General features: G+C 35.9%; 1 protein-coding gene across 1 annotated transcript; it reads left to right on the top strand.

The window, feature by feature from the left end:
• The first annotated feature begins 1,591 nt into the window (after positions 1-1,591).
• LOC112058201 (juvenile hormone esterase-like) lies at positions 1,592-21,038 on the top strand. Its single transcript, XM_052882376.1, has 4 exons — positions 1,592-1,728; positions 17,784-17,927; positions 18,222-19,531; positions 20,591-21,038. Exons 1-4 carry the CDS (start codon positions 1,687-1,689, stop codon positions 20,754-20,756), a joined length of 1,662 nt encoding a protein of 553 aa, XP_052738336.1. The 5' UTR covers positions 1,592-1,686; the 3' UTR covers positions 20,757-21,038.
• Positions 21,039-21,790: the final 752 nt, after the last annotated feature.

The raw sequence follows: 21,790 nt of genomic DNA, 5'->3' as shown, positions 1-21,790 counted from the left end.
TTGCCTAGAAAAGGTCATATAATCGATTTGTTAATTGATTACTACCACCGCGAAAATTTACATGCAGGTCCTCAGATTTTACTTTCTATAACTAGACAAAAATATTGGATTTTATCCGCGAGGCGCGCCATAAAACAACGCATACATAAATGTATCAAATGCTATAGATTAAATCCTAAGCAAATATTCCCGTTTATGGCTAATTTGCCGCCATGTCGCATAGAGCAGGCTAACGCTTATACCTATACAGGCGTGGACTTCACAGGTCCGCTCTACATTACTCTATGTAGAGGCCGAGGTATACATAAGCAAAAAGCTTATCTTTGTATCTTTATATGTCTGGTTACCAAAGCAGTTCACTTTGAACTTGCACCTGATCTTAGTTCCGCTTCATTTTTAAATTTATTTAAGAGATTTATCTCTAGATCTGGTGCAAATTGTAAATTTATATATAGTGATAATGGGACTAATTTCGTTTCATCGAAAGGATATTTTGATGAATTATTTTCGCTATTAAAAAGTGATGAGTATTATAAGGATTTTAGTACTGAACTCGCTAAACGCCGCATAATCTGGAAACTAAATCCTCCCACTGGGAGCCATTTTGGGGGCATATGGGAAAGCAACATAAAAAGTGCAAAATCCCTTCTTTTTAAAGTGATAGGTAAGCAGATTTTGACGTATGAAGAGATGCTTACAGTAGTTACACAAATTGAAGCGATATTAAATAGTAGGCCGCTTTACCTTGCGAGTACGGACCCTTCTGAGCCTTCTGCACTAACGCCAGCTCACTTTTTATATAGAGTGCCTTTAGAGTATTTATCTGCGCCCGATCTTAGTGGTGAAAAGGAACGGTTACTTAGTAGATTTATGCTTTTAGATTCGCTAATTCAATCATTTTGGAAACGCTTCAGGGTTGAGTACTTACACACCCTCCAAACACGCGAAAAATGGAATACTACGTCTCTTTCGGTTAAGGCAGGGACTGTGGTCCTTATTAACGTAGATAACGCTCCGCCCTTGCAATGGCCATTGGGCATTATAACACGCATATTCCCTGGCAAGGATGGGATTACTAGAGTCGCTGAAGTAAAGACTAAAACTGGACTCTTCATTAGGCCTATGGTGAAGCTTTGTCCTTTGCCTGCGCAATAGACTAGTCTTACGTTATTTTAAGTAAGTGTCTTATTGTATTAAATATCTATTAATTTATCAGAATTATTTTATTATTAACTATATTATTTATCGCTATTAATATTTATAACTCATAAATATTTGTCTCTAAGTACTTATACGTATAATTTGTTCATTTGTATTATGTACTTTCGCTATTTTCTTTATTTTTTTTATTGCGAGCTTAGTAGCTCACAGGCGGGGGAATGGTAGAAATTAAAGTGTAGCTACGATAGCTGTCCTGCTTCATTTTATCCTTTCCCCTATCTTCCATCTCACGTTACGCACGTTCGCCTGCTGCGATCGACAATGGTTGGAGTCGCCCCGCTAATTCGTTGAGAGCTGGTCGTGCGCACGCTGAGAAATATTTTACCGCCATCACAAAAAGCCGTGTACGCGTGTGTTTTGTGGATAAATCATTAAAAACCAACAAGTTGAGTGCTCCTTATAAATAATAGACTGTGAATCAATTTTGCTTGTTTTGTGTTGCCACGCACCCGCTGTTTAAGTCTTATGGTGGACGCATCCTGGACAAAAGAACGGGTCGAAGATCACGTGAGTTCCTTCCTATCCCGTATCTTATCATTCCGGGTGTATTCCAACGAAGCTATCGATCGAAATTAACGTAAATTACCACCACCAGATAGTGATGTCAAATGTCAATCGATAAGCGGTATCGATGTATGTTTTCATACAAATTGTCGTATTATAGCCGAATAACAGCATTTTTTTAGACATTGGGGTAATTTATGGCTGATTTTTAGACGGATACGTTAACTAACTAACTAGCCGGTTTTTTTTAACTTTATAAACTATACTAATATTATAAAGCTGAAAAGTTTGTTGAGTACGCTTATCTGTCGGTTCCGGTCAATATTATTAATTTTCAAATTCAGAATCATTTATTTCAAGTAGGCTCAGTTTACAAGCACTTTTGACACGTCAATTGACTATTTGTAAAGATTCTACCAGCGATTCGGAAGGTTCTGCTGAGAAGAAACCGGAAAGAAACTCAACAGTTGCTCTTTTTTAACCGACTTCATAAAGAAGGAGGTTCTCAATTCGGTCGGTATTTTTTTTTTTTTTTTTTATGTATGTACACCGATTACCATTTCTGACACCACATGAAACAACACTGTCTGCAAAATCTAAATCTATAAGATATTCTCACATGGCTTGAACATATTATGATGTTATTTTTCACTTTTTAGTTTAGTGGGTACGTTTATAGGTTTTGAAGTCGGTTGTATTTTTTTTATTAAAATATTTTAATATTACTAATAACCCATGCCCGCCAGCTCTATTTGAACCAGCGTGATGGATCTAAATGGCAACTTTAGTGGCCAAGTGCAGAAAAACCCCAGGAAACAAGAAAAAGACTATCACTAGTAGGTAAACAAATAATAATTAAAGAATAAATATTTAATTATTAAAACCCTGATTTTTCAATGGCTAACTGAACTTGAAAAAAGAAGTGACTATTCATACATATACCCTACGAGTTCTTAAAAAAAAAGTAAAACTTTATACCTATCCGGAAAAATAATTATATATACCTAATTCATACGGTTACCGTACAAGTAGGTCCAGCCGAGTATAAATACCCGTAGTGCAGCGCTCACTGTCGCGACCGCTTAACTAGCCGTTATCAAAACATCGTATAATGTGTTTGACGTGATTAATTCCTGCTCCCTTTGTGTCGCTAATTTAATTATCTATACGAATATAAATCACCGCAATTATTGCCGTTTGATTTATTCAAGCGCGCCCATTAGCGGCCGAAACGCGTAAATTCCGCCTATATACGTACCGTGTAATTTATCGGACGTTAGTTTTTACGCGACTATAACTGTTATAGTCTAGGATCCGGCATTAGAAATATATACGCTCATCTGTTATTTATTAATGATAAAAATTAATGATAGATAATACTCACAGTGACACATTGTACATAGGTAGCCTAGTTAAATTGCGGCCAGACACATTTTTCATACAAAACCTACTAGTAAGAAACCATGGACTAGATCGAAGACAATTTAATACAGTTAAATAAAACATAAAATAAACTTTCATTTGACATATTAGACGACTAAATAACTGATGAGAGTTAATAAATTAAAATAACACGAGTCACTAGGTGCGGTGTGAAAGCAGGCAATCTTTACTTTTTCACTTGCTTTGGGTATATTCTATTAATTAGCGTACGATTTTTATAATTCACCAAATATGGAAGGAGATTATATAAATTATAAAAATATATATCAAGTATTACTATCCGGCCGCAGTTTATCTAGGCAGCCTATGTACAATGTGTCAATCTGAATATTTTTTATCATTTATTTCTTATCCCGAATCAATAACAGATGGTATATATTTTTTATGCTGGGTCTCGTACTATTAAGTTTATTTCAGTTACATAATGTACTATGATTTAATTGCAAATATTTGGTATAACAAAGAATACAGATTTTTATCAGACTGTCCTTATGATTTTTTATCTAGGGCTTGATTACCATCCCGCCACTCCACAAAAGTTTACGCAGTATACTCGTACAAGTATAGTAAGCCTATTTACCTTTAACCTGAAAAAGACCTTAGCTTCGTGGCAGCACTTCGCTAGAGACTCTCAAAGTTTGATGTTTCAGCAGTGGGGTTATCTCCTCCTGAGAGTTCGGATGGGGTGGGCCTCGAGGCTTGGCCTCCTTGCCCGAATAAGACGCGGGGAACTTGCTCCCCCGGTGATTTTTTCCAGTCCCTTTCGGGGTGAGGCCTCTTGGCCTATGAGTCGATTTTGTTTGTTCAGTCTAACCAATGCCCCTGCCTTGACTGTGATTCCTTGCTATCCAGAGCTGGGACGATTATGTCCGGTAGTCTGTCCCATATTTGTAGCGATTCGGTGGCTACCCTCGGGACGGTGTGACCAGTTCTTCGACTCGCGCGAACTGCGGTCGTATCTTGTGTTGTCCGATGATTGCGTCATCCTAATCGTCGTCTCCTTCGTTGCCTCCGGTACCCATGGCCAGCCCGTCCATACGGCGAACGGAGCAGTCGCTCCAGGCGCCAAATCCTAGAGAGCGCCTTAATGATAATCCTAGTCAACCGTTGACGGTACTGCGCCTGATTTTCAATTGATTACCCCAGAGTATGGTCGAGATCTTTGCTTCGCATTCTTACTTTACACTCATAATTTGGTATAGGTATCTACATATTATTAGGAGCAAACAGGAGAGGCGCCATGATTAGATCTCGCTCCATTTTAAAATTTACTTCGGGCCGGCGCTGCCGGTACCTATACCCTATGATGATGATGATGAAGTTTAAACAATATAATTAAACTTGAGCAGACAGATAAATCCAATCATCGATCAAAAGAATGTAACACTAACGACCTACTTATCTCCCCGTTCCCAGTTTCCTTCGTTAACTACCCAAACTTTCGTAGTTACGAAGTTTTCCGCGCTGACATCGTCTAACGATTTAGCAATTTAATGGTTTCAGCAAGAGTAAGTCAACATGTTTGGATTCCTTTGCCAACTCAGTTTATATACTTCGTATACTTTACCTGCTTCTGATATCGACCAGAATGTTTTCCAATGGGCGTTTATAAGCTATTGAGATGAAAGTTTGAAGGACTGTCCTTTACACGGTTTAAGGTTTTTCAATAGAAGTGTAATACTAGTATTAAGAGTACTTATTAAATATTTTCCAATTTTTTTTAACATTTACAAGTTAGCCCTTGACTACAATATCACCTGATGGTAAGTGATGATGCAGTTTGAAATGGAGCGGGATAACTTGTTAGGAGGAGGATGAAAATTCTTACCTTTTTCGGTTTTTACACGACATCGTACCGGAACGCTAAATCGCTTAGTGTTGTAATCGCTAAATCGCTTTGTTGGTAGGGTGGTAACTAGCCACGGCCGAAGCCTTCCACCAGCCAGACCTGGACCAATGGAGATCGAAGGCAGGACCTCCGTTTTGTAAATCCACCGCGCATACCACTGTGCCACGGAGGCCGTCAAAAAGATAACGACCATGATATTTTTGCCAAAATTACATCATCGATAAGTCGATGCTATAAGTATAAAGATCCGCCCGTGAAATATATGACAATATTTCAACGGGCGGAGATCGAACTCACGACCTCTCAAATGTGAGTGTAGTCACTTAAGTACTGAGCTATAGATATTTAAATATTAATTTAAGGGGGAACGCACACATGCAATAATATTGGCAATATTATTGAAAATGTACACAAACAATGAGTTCCCTAAAATTGATTTTGTACTTACGGCTTGGTACGAAATAAGGCAAGTGGGTTCATATTTTATTATAGGTACCTATTGTTGATAATTTTGACAACATTATTTTATTCACTGAATATGTAGAAATAATGAATAAGATATCTAAAAAGACACCCAAATTACAACGTCATTATCTAAACTATCACAGCACACGTCCAACATCAAACAAATCCTCTCCTTCCCGAGATCCCGACATAGTCCGAACTTAGACAATCCTGGTTCCGTACTTAGGCGCCGAGGGAGTCGCTAATCTGACAAGTAACAAAGCGCAATACAGCCTGTGGCCATTGGATTTATTAAGGGACCAATGTCACTCCGCCGAGTAACTTTCAATTAGGAGTTTCCGTGGAATTAGGATCACAAAGAACTTAAGCGCTACCTCATTACGTAGCGATCAAAATACATTGCTAAATCAAACGAACATTCGAATTGCAGAGCTATTTAAAAGCGGCGATGGAAGGTGTTTACTAAAATGTGTAGAGATTATAGAAAACATAGTCAAGGATGGGAACATAGAAAACACAATTAGGGTACGCGAAAATTAGTAAATGGATACAACAAGACTGCGGATGCAATGTGAATCTTGAGTGGTTGAATCTAATTAGTTTAACCTATATTCGTGTGCTAAGCTTGTATTTGGAAGAAGCGTTGTTATATCTAACTAGCTGACGTCACGTGGTTTCACCCGCGTGGTTCCCGTTCCGGTAGGAATACGGGTATATTATACAGCCTATAGCCTTCCTTAATAAATGGGCTATCTAACACTGAAAGAATTTTTCAATCCGGACCAGTAGTTCCTGAGGTAAGCACATTCAACGAAATAAACAAACAAATAAACTCTTCATCTTTATAATATTAGTATAGATTTGTAGGTACATATTCTCTTAGTACGTAGTTACATACTAAGGGTCGTTTGCTGTCAGGGTCTTTCAGTTCTTTATGATATTATATATTAGTCTTGTCCTGCAATCTTGTTTAAGGAACATTATGATCTCCTGATCTATCTGTTGTAATTTATTTTCCGCATTTGAAATTACACGCGTGTGACATGTAGGTGTATTAAACGGGATGACAAATCGTATTAAGCGTTAGGAAATGTATAAAAACATGTCTCAAGTTGTAGGGACTAGCGTAAAATGACGTATTATGTGAGAAATCGTTTTAAGCGTGATAGTTTTAAGCGGGTTCTACTGTATTTAAAGGTGAAATCATTTAAACTTTTGTTTACAAAAACCTTAACGTTAAATCAAAAACTTGTATAGATGTAAATGGGCTCGAATGAAAATGTGCCAATATATTGTCATTTATAATATAGATCCGTGATTCAGAGCATTTTAACAGAGGCTATCTTAAAACAAATAATGTAAAAAAGTATCAAGTCAAATAAGTGTCCAAAACGTATTATTCAAATCAGATTAGGGTGATAATAGTGGGTACACACCGATATAGATTTGAACAGTCGACCGGTTTCTGAGAACGTCATCGCTCCCACCGAGTGCAGATCAAATAATAGCTCCTTTGACCGACTATTTGAGATGTGAAAAAAGTCGATTCGAAGTCACCGGGCGATGTGATTTGAATAAACATTCGATGTATTTCTGTTACTAGAAATCGAAGTTGTTATCCCGACGCGGGATCGGTGTTGGAACTTCGATTCGATAGCTCGATGTCATAGACAGCTTTTCGTAACGCGTATAAAATGCACTCCAATACGAATTGAACTAGAATTGACGCATTAAATTCGATTCTTTTTTTTTTGTTTCGTTTCTCTAATGACACAAAACAAATTAATAAAATTATTATACCTATGTGATAATGCAGTTGAGGTCAGTAGCCTTATAGTAAGCAATGTTCAGATGGACGGATAAAATAATCCAGGAAGTGTTTAATTTTACCTGACTACTTTGAAACCAAAACAAAGATATTTTAGAAGTCTATGTATTAATGTTATAAGCTCATGTATTACATTTGACCATTTCAACCACTAATCCGATTTTAATAATCTTACGTGCCAAATTGCTCTATCATCATCAACTTTTAATAGACTTCAAAAAAGGAAGAAGTTCTCAATTTGATTGTGTTTTTTAATTATTATTTTTTTTTGTGTGTGTAACTCAAAGTCTCCTAGACTGATTTGAATTTATTCTTTTGTTATTATCTAAAGTCTTCATTAGAACTAACTTATGGGCAAACAAGACAAAGAAATAATAAATATACCCAATCATATTTAAATATTAACGAGGCAATATCCCACTAATATGCAGCGGACATCAATATCACGTACTCAATAGCTATAAATGGACTGAATAATAAAATCAGCTAATATAAAACCATTGAATATTCTGAGACATGTATGGAAGGCTTTTGCAATAACGCTGGACGAAGATTGAATAGACAAGTCGAGAAACCTGTTAAGTCTTGTAGAAATTATTGCTGGCGGTATTTGGCAAGCGTGAATACAATCCAGGGCTTCATAATAAAGATGATTGCTAATCATATCCGCAAACCAGGCACCAAAGAAACCGCAAATAATACAGACCATTGTAAATTCCACGTAATTTATAGGTATGTTTTTTAACTGACTGCCAAGAAGGGTTTTCACGCGTATCTTGTTTAATATTTTTAGAAGGTACTATTAATTAATAAATCAAGCAGAAATCTACTTGATTTTAAATGGAAAAGTGCATCAACTGACACAGCATTCTTGCTAGAAAAAACCTACTCTTCAAAGGATTCTCTATCTTCATCAAGAAAAATAATATGTATTGAACCTTGTGCCTGTAATATTAAAGCAAGGTGTCGTCCGTTGGTCTTACGGTAAGAAATACAGATCAAAAGAGCCTGGTCTTATAAAAAAAGAATCAGAAAAAAAAAAAATCAGGCTATGAATTAATTAACCAGAGTTAGCACACTCTAGCTACTCGTATCAACAGGGAAATCCCAGTTATTCACATTTAGTAGTGATCGTCACAGAGTCTTATAACTCTTTACTTACAGGAGCGTGCTGGTCTGAATTCAGTGTTTCTTTTTATACTGGAGAGAGAAGGATCTCATCTGTAATGATACATCAAAGCTGATATTAACAAAAAAAAATATTTTTTATATAGATTACTTAACAGTTACGTATGCAAGTAATGTTTTTTCGGGTCTGTCGGTTCCAGTGTACGGTCAGCCTTAGCATGAAATGCAAACATGACGTTAAAACGACTGCCCCATTGTATACAGTGGACGTTGTTCCCGACAGCTATCTCAAACATCTGATGATGATCGTTAACATTAAGTGGCGGATTATTCTAATCTTAACTGCTACTTGTTAGCCCTCTTCAGGTTAGATGAGTATCGCTAAGTACAGCAACTTGTTGGTAACCGCTCAACATAGTTACATACGTATATTACGTATTTCCTGGGACCCCGTAATTGTGTTATTGTCTCATAGACCCATTGTGCAACACAGTTAAAATGCTTACTCTCGTTACGTTTTACTAACCCTCATTCATAACAGAATTTTCCATTTTCTCTCTATATTGTCATAAATCTATACTATAAAGCTGACGAGTTTGTTAATTTGTTTGCTTGAACGCGCTAATCTTCAGATAGATAGATTAGTTAGATAGATGCTATCTATCTATTTCTTGATAAATGGGCTATGTATGGGCTTAATAATATATAGCCTATAGGCTATATATTATTCAAACCATGCGGGTGAAACTGCGCGGCGTCAGCTAGTGTCTTAATATACTTAATTCCTGATATTGTGTCCAATTAATTTCTCGTTTCTCTAGAAATCATGTCTTAGATTAAGATTTAATATGTATTTTTTCAATAGTCTGAAGACGTTGGATTTGTATTAATATCTCCACTTTCAAAAGACGTAACAATAGGTATTAAAAGTAAACATTGTTTTCTTTAAAATTCACTCTATCTATAGTCACAAGTTATTTGATTTGTGCCAGATAGCTGTTCAAATAGCATTCTAAATGAAATTGGATGTTCGTTTTAACAATAAACAATAGGTACGCCTACATTATGTAGTTTATGTATTAGTTTTGGATAACTGGTTTTCAGATAACTACAACTTTGGTGCAGTTCAGCTCTTCATTCAGGATTGGTATGGATATTGTAACATCACCAACTTCCAACTCCGAGTTTCTTGCTTTTTTTGCTTGACTAGGACTTCATAAATTGAATTCAATATAAGTCACTAGGCCGACAAGAGTCGTGGTAGCCCAGTGGATATGATCTCTGCCTCTGATTCCGGCGGGCGTGGGCTCGAATCCGGTCCGGGGAATGCACCTCCAACTTTTCAGTTGTATGCATTTTAAGAAATTATATGTCACGTGTCTCTAACGGTGAAGTAAAAACATAATAAAGTAATTCTCTGCGTGTGTGAACTCTGCCAATCCGCATTTGGCTAGCGTGGTGGACTATTGGCCTAACCTCTCTAATTCTGAGAGGAGACTCAAGCTCAGCAGCGAGCCAAATATGGGTTGATAATGATGATTGTGAAACTAATAAAGTAGTTATTGAATACCTTTAAACCTATTATGATATATTGAGTACCTTCTCCAAGAAGCCTTTTAGAGATAACGTTACAAAATCATTAAAATAATGCAAAATACGATTTTACAAAAAAACACAGAGCTCGATCGCCCGAATGTTATTATAAAATTCGTCTATCTTCTAAAAAATCCAACCAATGAATTTCGTTTATGTAGTTTCGTCATGATGACAAATCTATATCAATAAAACCCAAACTCGTCGTCATCAACCCATATTCGGCTCACTGCTGAGCTCGAGTCTCCTCTCAGAATGAGAGGGGTTAGGCCAATAGTCCACCACGCTGGCCCAATGCGGATTGGCAGACTTCACACACGCAGAGAATTAAGATAATTCTCTAGTATGCAGGTTTCCTCGCGATGTTTTCCTTCACCGATTTAGACACGTGATATTTAATTTCTTAAAATGCACACAACTGAAAAGTTGGAGGTGCATGCCCCGGACCGGATTCGAACCCACACCCTCCGGAATCGGAGGCTGAGGTCATATCCACTGGGCTATCACAGCTCTCCCAACCCAAACTCACTATAACCTATATTCACGCTCATCAATTCAGTCTATCACCATACAAAGGGAGGTACGGCCCAATCAACCAATTACAAAACTTGACAAAGAGGATTTAGCCCATTAGCTCATTGGAGGAAATTAACAATTGCTTGAACTCTAAATAAAGTCGTCAAGTTAATTCCGTCATGTCAGTTATCATTTGACTTGGTTTGCCGTTAAGAGGCCGAGTTGATTGACCCGATTCTCAGCCGTTATCTCGAATATTGAACGCCTTAATAATTGTTAGTCAATCGTGGAGTGCTGCAGCAGTTATTGAGTCAAAGGACGGCTATATTTAACTTAATTGGCTAATAATTAGGTTACGTTAATCAAATATGCGATGAATAATGTTTTGGTTTTAAGAAATTAAATACCACGTGTCTCGAACGGTGAAGGAAAAACATCGTGAGGTGACCTTCATACCAGAAAATTTCCTTAATTCTCTGCGTATGTGAAGTCTGCCAATCCGCATTGAGCCAACGAGGTGGACTATTGGTCTAACCCCTTTTATTATGAGAGGAGACTCGAGCTCAGCAGTAAGCCGAATATGGGTTGATAATGATGATGATAAACGTTTTGATTGTCGTTTTGGAGATGAATTTTTTAATGACATTAAAACCAATAAAGTTAAATTTTGAACAGTCGTTGATCATAAATAAACAAATGTGTAATAAAAGATATATAATTATATATAACTCTCTGTTTTGTACATTTTGTACTAAAATATGCATTTTCTACATCCTCTACAGAATTTAATAAAATTAATATTTAGTTATCTATAGAAAAGTATACTATTTATTTGATTTATTAAGTAAAGGTTAAATATGCAACACATCCCAAAGCCAGCTTAATTTAAATAATTGTTTCGAGCTGATTGTAAAATAGTTAATACGTTCGCTGCGGTACTAATTTTTCTTTACTTTCCTCTGGTGCTGTACGAAGTTTTTTGACCTCATACTAAAACTTTATGTGGTGCGGTCCGAGGTCTATTGACCTTGTATCTCTTGACGACGCTAGACAATTGACCTCGTACGTAAACATTGTTGAGATCTTCTTTTGCATGGGCAATGGGCATGATAGTGCCTGTGCCAGACTTCACTCTTCCATAGCCAACATAGCATCTTGTATATTTGAGGGAGTGTCACTTATGTTTATGATGAATTCAAAAAATAAACATGTACTAGGCCTGTAGTAAAATAAATAAATAATAATAAAATAAAAGTTTATGCAGAGCATACGAAAATCTCGTAGATTGAAAAAAAACTAAAAAACGCGCTTTTAGCACGCACTAAAACTTTGACAACTGTGACTTTTTTCGTATTCCTGACAGCAAACCCTTTTAATTGATATCCATATCATGGATATCAAATGAATGGATTTCAAACAGCCAGTCCGCCATCTTCGGGAGGCTGCCATATAGGATTTGTAATAATATTTCTTAGCTAGTCATTTATTGTCATCAGAATTCAGAGCGTGTGCAAAATTTCATCCTAATCGAAAACCGGGAAGTGGGTACATTTTCTTACATACATAGTTACAAGTGAAGCTAATTTAGAGCGTGATTTAGCGCGTAAAAATGTTGCCCGTCAAACCATCAAAATGAAACTTTCCATCCAAAAAGAAGTTTTTGAAAATAAAATAAACCGAGTTTGAAAAATTGTTAAAAAATTTATGCAGTCGTATGAAAAATTTTCAATAAGCAACTATGCTTTTAGCGAAAACTTTGCAATGTTTTCGTGAGCAGTTTTTGTTGCTTCTTTTGTTATACATTGTGAATTGACGGCGAAAGTTGAGAGTCCGCCACCGAGGAGTTCCTATTATAGGATATTCCTGTTTTTTGACAAAAATATGAAGTGACTTTCACTATAAGTTTTGTTAATTAATTAAATTTTTATTACGAGTAATTTTTGAGTACAAGTGACATCTTTTATACTTATGACCTTCATTCGTCTTTGATTAATGAACCCCTGTGAACAAAAATCAGCTGCAAAAAATGTTACTATATATGTATGTACCTATGTAGTAACTAATATCTATGGTCTCATTCCTTCAAAACGGATGGACTTATTGATATTTTTTATATCTATCACGCGAGTTAAAATGTAATTTTATTTTTATAATCAGTCTTTTTTATTTAAAATATTTATTTATGCTTTAATTTATTGTTTTAATTTATCACACTAATATTAGAGAGGCGAAAGTTTGAGAGTGTGTGTAAGAGTGAGTAAGTGAGTTTATTTGTTGCTCCTTTGCGCTGCGGTTACTAAAATGATTTGGCTGAAATTTGGAATGGAAATAGATTTTACTCTGAATTAACACATAGGATTAACACATACTGAAAAAATCTATGGTTCCCGTGGGATTTGTGAATAACTGAATTTCACGCAGGCGAAATCGCGGGCGTCCGCTAATATAGAATTATTAAATAAAAGCAGGCATTACTTTCGGAGGTTCATCATAAATAGAGAATATTCGATTTACTATTCTTCGAAAAACGATTATTCCAGGCGTCAACATCATCTAGCAAGCTAGCTAGCTAACGTTGACGTTTGCTAGTTGACATAAAATTATGTCATCCGGTGCTTACTGGTAAATATCACTCATAAGGTAAATGAAATTTTGTCAATTGATTTACTTTAACAGTTTGTTATTAAAGACAAAAATAGTAAATAGGCCAGCAGATCAAACTTAAAAAACTCAGAAAATAATTTGCTACAAAAAATATGCAATCTTAATGCAGTTACTTGTTCAGTTCTAGCTTGTCCATTTCTACTTTACAATCATAAAAGCATTCAGACAACGTCAGATAAACATAGTTTATAGCTCGCCTATGTCGCGTGGGGTAAACTTCGAATTTCCATATAAATCGTCCTCAAGATAATTCTGCGAAGTAATGTCAAGTGTGAATATTCTCATATATATCTCATACATAGTAACCATGGATATTTCTAAAATTATTGACTCTGCTACTTACTTTATCATGGTTATAGAAAAAGTATTGTATGCCACTGCACGTAATTACCCATTGTATCACTCGTGCTGTCTATGGTGCAATTCACCTTATTGCACAAGGATCACTTGTGCTAAAATGACCCTCATTACATGACAGTGACATAAATTTAGCCCCATTCAGCTGAATGCTTAATATTAATTAAGTAACAGACTAAGTTATGACTGTACGAGTATATCCTTAAGTAATTTTAATATTTTAATTAGTTTATAAGGTAGTAGATTGTAATTTCTTTATCTTTGGCTGAATAAAGGATCTTAATATTATTATTATTATTAATAACTATTATAATCGCATAAGTCACCGACATAGCTCAACGAGTTGCGAAGCTGAAGTGGCAATGGGCGGGGCACATAGTGCGAAGAGCCGATGGACGTTGGGGTCCCAAAGTGCTGGAATGGCGACCCCGCACTAGTAAGCGCAGTGTTGGCCGACCCCCCACCAGGTGGACTGACGACATCAAGCGAGTCGCAGGGATTCGCTGGATGCAGGTGGCTCAGTATCGTGATGTTTGGAAGTCCCTACAAAAGGCCTATGTCCTGCAGTGGACGTCCATCGGCTGATATGATGATGATGATGATGATGATAATCGCATTCCCGCGGTAGGATGTTTTTAACGTATATCTTTAGTAATACGAGTATATCTTTCAGGATAACTTTTAATTTTCTTTTTAGTATAACTTAAAAAAAACAAAAGCTTCCGAAGTCTGTCTCCTACATACAAACTGACAAATTACCTCTAATAATTAGTGAAGATAAAGAAAATAATTATTAGTGGTTAAATGCATGTTATAAAAATTTAGATATTGTTAATTTATGTATTAAGGTTGGAGATAAGTATAATTTCTTATGTAAATTAGTAACACTATCACCTTATATTACTTCGTCTAATGAGGTTAACCCGTTAACGTGAAAAGGACATTTTTGTCATTTTTTTTGTTTATAGGCAAAGACGTCCCGCCAAGCGATTTAGCGTTCCGGTACGATGCCGTGTAGTAACCGAAAGGGGTGTGGATTTTCATCCTCCTACTAATAAGTTAGCCCGATTCCATCAGGTGAGATTGTCAAGGGCTAACTTGTAAAAAAAATAAAAAAGTAAAAAACTAATAATAATGAATCATGATCAATGATGTTAAATACTGTTAGATGTGTTACTAGGTCATGAAAAATGAGGCGCTCAAATGAGGAAATTTCCACATCTCAATGTTAGTTGTGGTGAACAACGAACGTTATTTAAACAAATAATACCTAAATATCGTCAAAAATGTCGAGTTGTGTGTTCAGGAAGTGTAAAAACTATATGTACATAAACAAATAATGGAATTAAAGACAAAATTGTCCATGTCTGCGCTAAGTATTGTAGCCTATTTTGTAGGGACGTAACCGATCTATAGTATAAAATTATAATACAATTAAAATTTCATTTTATACAGATTTAGGCAACGATGTTTTCCGATTTATGTGGGTAAGTATGTCCGAGGAAGGACTACCATCACCAAAATTAATGCTGCTGTGTCCATAAACGATATCCTGAGAGGTCCAGAGTTCGATTTCCAGCTCGGGCCAGTTTCGGATTTTATAATTTCTAAAAAGTGATTAAGCGGTCCGGTACGATGTCGCGTAGGCCTCTTTCAAGTAAGCCTGCATCTATCTTAGACTGCATCATCACTTAACATCAGGTGTGAGCGTAGTCAAAGACTAACTCATATAAGAATAATTATTTTTAAAAAAAAACCTGACTGCCTAACTTGCTCGCACCTATTCTAACTGAAGTTTTTTTTTAATAGGATGATCCTTCAATTTGATACCATATCGCAATATTCGAAAAAAAATATTTTTGTTTTTTTTTTATTCTTCACAAGTAAGCCCTTGACTACAATCTCACCTGATGGTAACTGATGATGCAGTCTAAGATGGAAGCGGGCTAACTTGTTAGGAGGAGGATGAACATCCACACTCTTTTCGGTTTCTACACGACATCGTACCGGAACGCTAAATCGCTTGGCGGTACGTCTTTATCGGTAGGGTGGTAACTAGCCACGGCCGAAGCCTCCCACCAGCCAAAACCTCGAGTCTATAGCGTCTCACAGACGTCGTATTGTTTTTTAACTTCGATTATCTAAGAACACTTGGGTCATTAAGACGAATCTAACGATATCTTAATTACGTAAATCCATTCGGCGGCTTGGAAGATATGAGGTAAAAAAGAATATTACATACATACAAGATACGCGCGAAAAACAATCTTTCTTGGAGTCGGGTAAGTAAATACTCCTATATTAAGTATAAAAGAAACAGCTCTACATAACATAATCTAAACTAATATTATAAAGAGGTAAGACTTGTTTTTTTCATTGGTCACGAATAGACAAAAAAAAAACGATTTTAAAAACTTTTTTCACCAAGGGAAACCTTTATTTTTATCAAGTAATATATATATATATTACTTGATAAAAATTTTATCCCACCATTCCAACCGAAATAGTAGAAACGCAAGTGAAACCACGCGGTATTTCTATTATTAGAACTTATATAACTTATTATAATTATTAGAACCCTCGTAACTTTAATTTTAAGTTTTCGACTATTATTACCACCATTAGATTAAATTAAATTATGACATAATCCTGAATTTTCAGAAGTGCTTGTAAACTAAGCCTAATTTAAATAAATGAATTTTGAATTTGAATTTTTTGAATTATAATAAACTAATCGCAAGACACATCGCGGTTTTACCCGCGTATATAAATATCTACTCACAAATAACGTGACTTTCCAATGGTGAACGAATTTTCAAAATGGGATCAGTAGATCCAGAGGTTACCCCCTACAACACAACAAACTTTACCTCTTTATAACATTAATACATACTAATGAAAAATAATTTAAGATTTGTTAGACCCGGTACTGTTAAGTGTTGCATTACATAAAACTATATGTATACATAATGTGCCGGTATATTGAATGTGTCTGTCTATTGAATGTTAATCGCAGAATTTTCTGATGATTTCCGCGAGCTGAACTAATAATATAATAATTATCTTTAAAATATGTAATTTTTTTACGCCGCTGAAAGCATATATAATATTCCTTAACCCTACATCCAGTAGTCACAAGTCCTGAACTGTGCTTAGTGTTTTTCTCTCTACCAGGCGATGGACCCGGCACCTGCACATCGGCTGAATCCATGGAATGCAAAGATTTTCGTCTCTCAACACCTAATCATTTATTTTTATTATCATCTAATAGGTCCCTGCGACGCTTACATACACATTAGCATAGGCTCCTAACATCGTACTTTAATTTAAAGGGTTTTCCGTAACTCAAAAGGAACCCTTCTAAGTTCACTTTGTAGCCCGTCTGTCTGTCAAGACCCTTATTTCAGAAATGCGTGGAGGTTTTAAATTGGAATTAAGTTGTAAAAGTTCATGTAAAAACAAAATTCAAAAACGCATTTTTCTGCACTATCAAGAGAATCAAAACTCAATAAGTACTTCCCGTTGACCTTTTTTTTTAATTCTTTACAAGTTAGCCCTTGACTACAATCTCACCTGATGGTAAGTGATGATGCAGTCTAAGATGAAAGCGGGCTAACTTGTTAGAAAGAGGATAAAAATCCACACTCTTTTCGGTTTATACATGACATCGTACCGGAACGCTAAATCGCTTGGCGGTACGTATAGAACTAAAAAATCCAGAGTGACATGACAAAAACCACAAGTTCAAGAATATATTAAAAAACTGGAAGTCTGAAATTCAAAAAAAGATTGGGAAAAACTGCACAATTGTAATCGTGAACTAATAATACAATAATATAATGATCTTACGTACTGAACCATCGGTGGGCGACCCCGATTCCCACTTGTCCGGATTTTTCCTTTCCTGACTAATCTTCAAACCTACTAAGCGCATTTAGTGGTTCATGAACAGATATTTAGGTGATTTGACACGAACGAAGTCATTGTATACCTATATACTCGTTCATCTATTATAAGTAATTATCAGTAAAATAAACAGTCACTTTCATAAAATAATTTAGAAGAATACGAGTGGGAATGTATTTTTTAATAACTACATTTATATTAGTACATGGAGTGACATGGGTAAAAACATTGTAATTATTTTTAAACGACTTAAAAAAAGGAGGAAGTTTCTCAAAAATGTTGAATAATTTATTTTTGTAAATAAAACAGAACCATGCAGAAGATGTAATGGTGAGAGTGGAGCAAGGCGTGTTGAGAGGAGAACAAAAAGTGACAGTCACAGGAGACACAGTGTACTACAGTTTTAAAGGTATTCCGTATGCAGCACCGCCCACTGGCCGCTGGAGATTTATGGTAACAAATATTCAATGATTGTTTTTATAATGTAACTAACCGACTTAAAAATAGAAGGAGAATGTCAATTCGATTCGACCCATATGTTTTTTTCACGTAGTGTTAAAAAGGAACAAAAACGTTTTACAGTAAAAGTATTAGATGCATTCCAAAACACTCAAAATAAAGTTAACATACGTTTATGAAATGTCAGTCTAGTAGTACTCATCATTTAATTCATGCTTCACAGGTAGCAAACAAAGTAAATATCGGACAATTAATTACTATACTTTAATTAAAACAATTAATTTTTAGGCTCCTCGACCTCCACTATCTTGGACAGGAATACGAAACGCCACTAAACATGGAAATGTGTGTCCACAAATTGACGGTCTACAAAACATGTTGTTCGTGCCTGGTAGTGAAGACTGTCTTTTCCTAAATGTTTACTCTCCATGCTTGGATCCAGAATCACCTCTAGCAGTTATGGTTTATATACACGGAGGTGGTTATGCTTTTGGTTCTGGAAATGATGATCATTACGGTCCAGATTTTTTAATGAACTCAAAAAATGTCATTCTTGTGACAATAAATTATAGACTTGACACTTTAGGGTTTCTATGTCTGGACATTAAAGAAGTACCAGGTAATACGGGTATGAAGGATCAAGTAGCAGCATTGAGATGGATACAAGCAAATATAAAAAACTTTGGTGGCGATCCAAAGAAAGTAACCCTTGTTGGTGAAAGCGGAGGAGCTGCTTCATGTTTTCTACACGCAGTGTCTCCTATGAGTCGAGGACTATTTCATCGGATAATAGCAATGAGTTCAGGGCCACTTAATGAATTTAATACTGAATTTGAACAAACACGCAGAGCTTATGTATTAGGAAACAATTTAGGTTTTAAAACCACTAATCCTAAAGCCTTACTACGATATCTGCAGACTGTTCCTGTAAGACAATTACTAAATACAAATGTATCGGTGATAGCAGCTGAAAATTATATGCATTTTTTAGTGAAAGGATATTATTTGGTACCAGTTGTGGAAAAAGACTTAGGCCAAGAACGATTTTTAGTAGAACCAATTGAGTGTTCAGTTAAAAAAGGGCTACATAAGGCAGATACTTTTATAGGATACACCTCATATGAAGGACTTTTCAGTATATCATTTATTGAGAACGGAAAAATAGTCGAAAATTATAAAAGATTCCCTGAAGTTTTGGTGCCGAGAAATATATTTTATGAATCCACACCACTGATGCATATGATACATGCAGATTTGATTAAAAAATTTTACACTGGGTCGCGATTAAAGGCACTGAATACGGTGCAGCAATTTGTAAACTACTTTACGGACATTTTTACTTATCCTATATTTAGATACGCAAGACGTCTATCCAATTTCAACAGAAACGATAACATATACATGTATCAGTTTGCAAGTGTATCAAACCGTAATGTTTTAAGTCAAGAAGGTATTCGATACGGATTAGATGGAGTCGCTCACACTGAAGATCTATACTACCTGTTTCACCCAAATGCTTTAAATTTACCGATCGATGAGAACTCATCTAATTTGATAAAGCAGTTTATTGCCTTGCTGACAAACTTTGCGGTATTTGGGTAACGTACCATGAGTATTATAATAGAAGTCATAAAATTAGTTTCTTTATTACCACCAATTTAGTTTGATACATTTAGGTTTTCTAAAGATCCATAAATTTCGAAGAAAACCAATTTTATCAAGATCTATTTATAAAGCAAAACCTAAAATAGGGTACATACAGTGGCGTGCACTTCATACATGCATTTAAGTACTGCACACCCTAAGAATTGTCTTCTTAATGCTTATTTAATGAAGATTTTTCCAGTTTGCTTAATTTTATTACTAGTGCATACCCTGATTGACAACCTTATGCACGCCACTTGGTACAGTACTCAATTCTGCTAATGCCATGACACTGAATCAACTGCCTCTTTTGTCCTGTGGTTATCTAATATGGCTGTATATCACGAGGCTTCAATTTTACAAAAAAATACTTGAATTATTGGGTTTTGAGACACATTTCAAGCAATCGATCCCGGTTAATGCCATTAACAATAGTTTGTGATTACAGAATCAAATCTTATCACTGAAGACTGAAGAGCTCAAACCTGATTTGGAGCAAAGTTGAATGGGGCTTAGGTTTTAGAACCTCTTTTCTAAGAGCATGAACGTGCCCAGTAGTAGATTATTTAAAATAGGGTGATGATAATGATTAAGAGAGCTGTGATAGCCCAGTGGATATGACCTCTGCCTCCGATTCCGGAGGGTGTGGGTTCGAATCCGGTCCGGGGCATGCACCTCCAACTTTTCAGTTGTGTGCATTTTAAGAAATTAAATATCACGTGTCTCAATCGGTAAAGGAAAACATCGTGAGGAAACCTGCATACCATAGAATTATCTTAATTCTCTGCATGTATGAAGTCTGCCAATCCGCATTGGGCCAGCGTGGTGGACTATTGGCCTAACCCCTCTCATTCTGAGAGGAGACTCGAGCTCAGCAGTGAGCCGAATATGGGTTGATGACGATGATAATGATGATTGATTTCTATTATAATGCAATAGGCATTCAAGTAGTGATTATCTATTTTATAATAATATAAGCACAGTAATATAACAAACAAATGTATTTTTTATAGAAATCCAACACCGGACTCGAGTTTCGGCGTCACCTGGCCCAAATATACTACTGAATCAGAAAAGTATGTAGTTATCGGACAGAATTTGACAATCGCAGCTCATCCAAGTCCAATTACGATTAATTTCTATGAATATTTGTTTCACCTAGCTGGTCTAAAGTTTTAAGTATTTTCTTACTTAGATAATAGAAATATATATTGAATAATAAATATTGTTAAAACATGAAGTGTGTGTTATTGAGTACATTAAAACAGAGTCATCAGATGAATTTCTTTGTCTGTTCACGATAGACTTAAAAAGTACTAAATGGTTTGCATGCAATTTTCACCGAAAACGTATAGTAAAAGAAAAATTATGAAAAGGAATTTTGTATATAATTTATACATTTTTTGTATTAATTGATAAAAATATACACACGGTCACTGGAAACGTATAGCGATCCCTTTAAGGGGTGATAGTAGGGATCACTAGCTATCAAATTGCATTGGATTATATGGGCAAAAATGTACCAATTTAAAAAAAGAGGCTTTTCTTTTTTTAGGATTCAGAACGTATGTAGTACAAAAACGGAACCTTTATAATATCACTCGCGCACATTTTAATTTAATTTTAATTTCCGCCGCCTTCTTTTTCTCCGGAACTACCAAACCTAAAATTTTGAAAAAAATACAGAAGTTAGCTTTCTACTTGAAGATTTTTGGAGAACTTTGAAACTGTAAATATTTTTATACATTTTTTAACTAACATTTTTAACTAACTTCAATATTGTACCAACTTGCATAATATCACGACTTTTCATCTACATCCAAGATGGTATTTAAGTATACTGCTATCTAATCGACTGGCAGAATCAGATGACAGAACCACCGCCCTTGAAGCAAGATTTTCTAATGAAGAGTAGCTTGACTCTTACATAGTTTGAGGACAATATTTTTTTTTGTGATTACCTTTTTTTTTTTCTTCCTGTCTGAGTAGGTGCCGATAGCTCCCTGCGGAACCACTACGGCGTCACCGGGGGGGTTGGGCGAGCGCAGAAGCATCGCCTGATGTGACCCGAAGGCTGAAAGAAAGATAGAGGACGGAACGGCTCTCTAAGGGCGTCTCCTATGAGACTCGGACCTCGGCTTAGAGGGCCACTCTGGAGGAGGTAACCGTGACCTGAGTGAATCAGTCCGGACGCCCCCAAGAACGTGAGTTAG

Source organism: Bicyclus anynana, chromosome 7, assembly GCF_947172395.1.
Source record: "Bicyclus anynana chromosome 7, ilBicAnyn1.1, whole genome shotgun sequence".
In the NCBI taxonomy this organism is placed as follows: Eukaryota; Metazoa; Arthropoda; class Insecta; order Lepidoptera; family Nymphalidae; genus Bicyclus; species Bicyclus anynana.
Note: the sequence above shows the minus strand (reverse complement) of the source record. Positions and strands in the feature narration are given on the sequence as shown.

Coding starts and splice junctions, on each gene's coding strand:
- LOC112058201 (XM_052882376.1), top strand. CDS start 1,687: ATGGTGGACGCATCCTGGACAAAAGAACGGGTCGAAGATCAC. Junction 17,928..18,221: donor CTGGCCGCTGGAGATTTATG/GTAACAAATATT, acceptor ATTAATTTTTAG/GCTCCTCGACCTCCACTATC. Junction 19,532..20,590: donor ACAAACTTTGCGGTATTTGG/GTAACGTACCAT, acceptor TATTTTTTATAG/AAATCCAACACCGGACTCGA.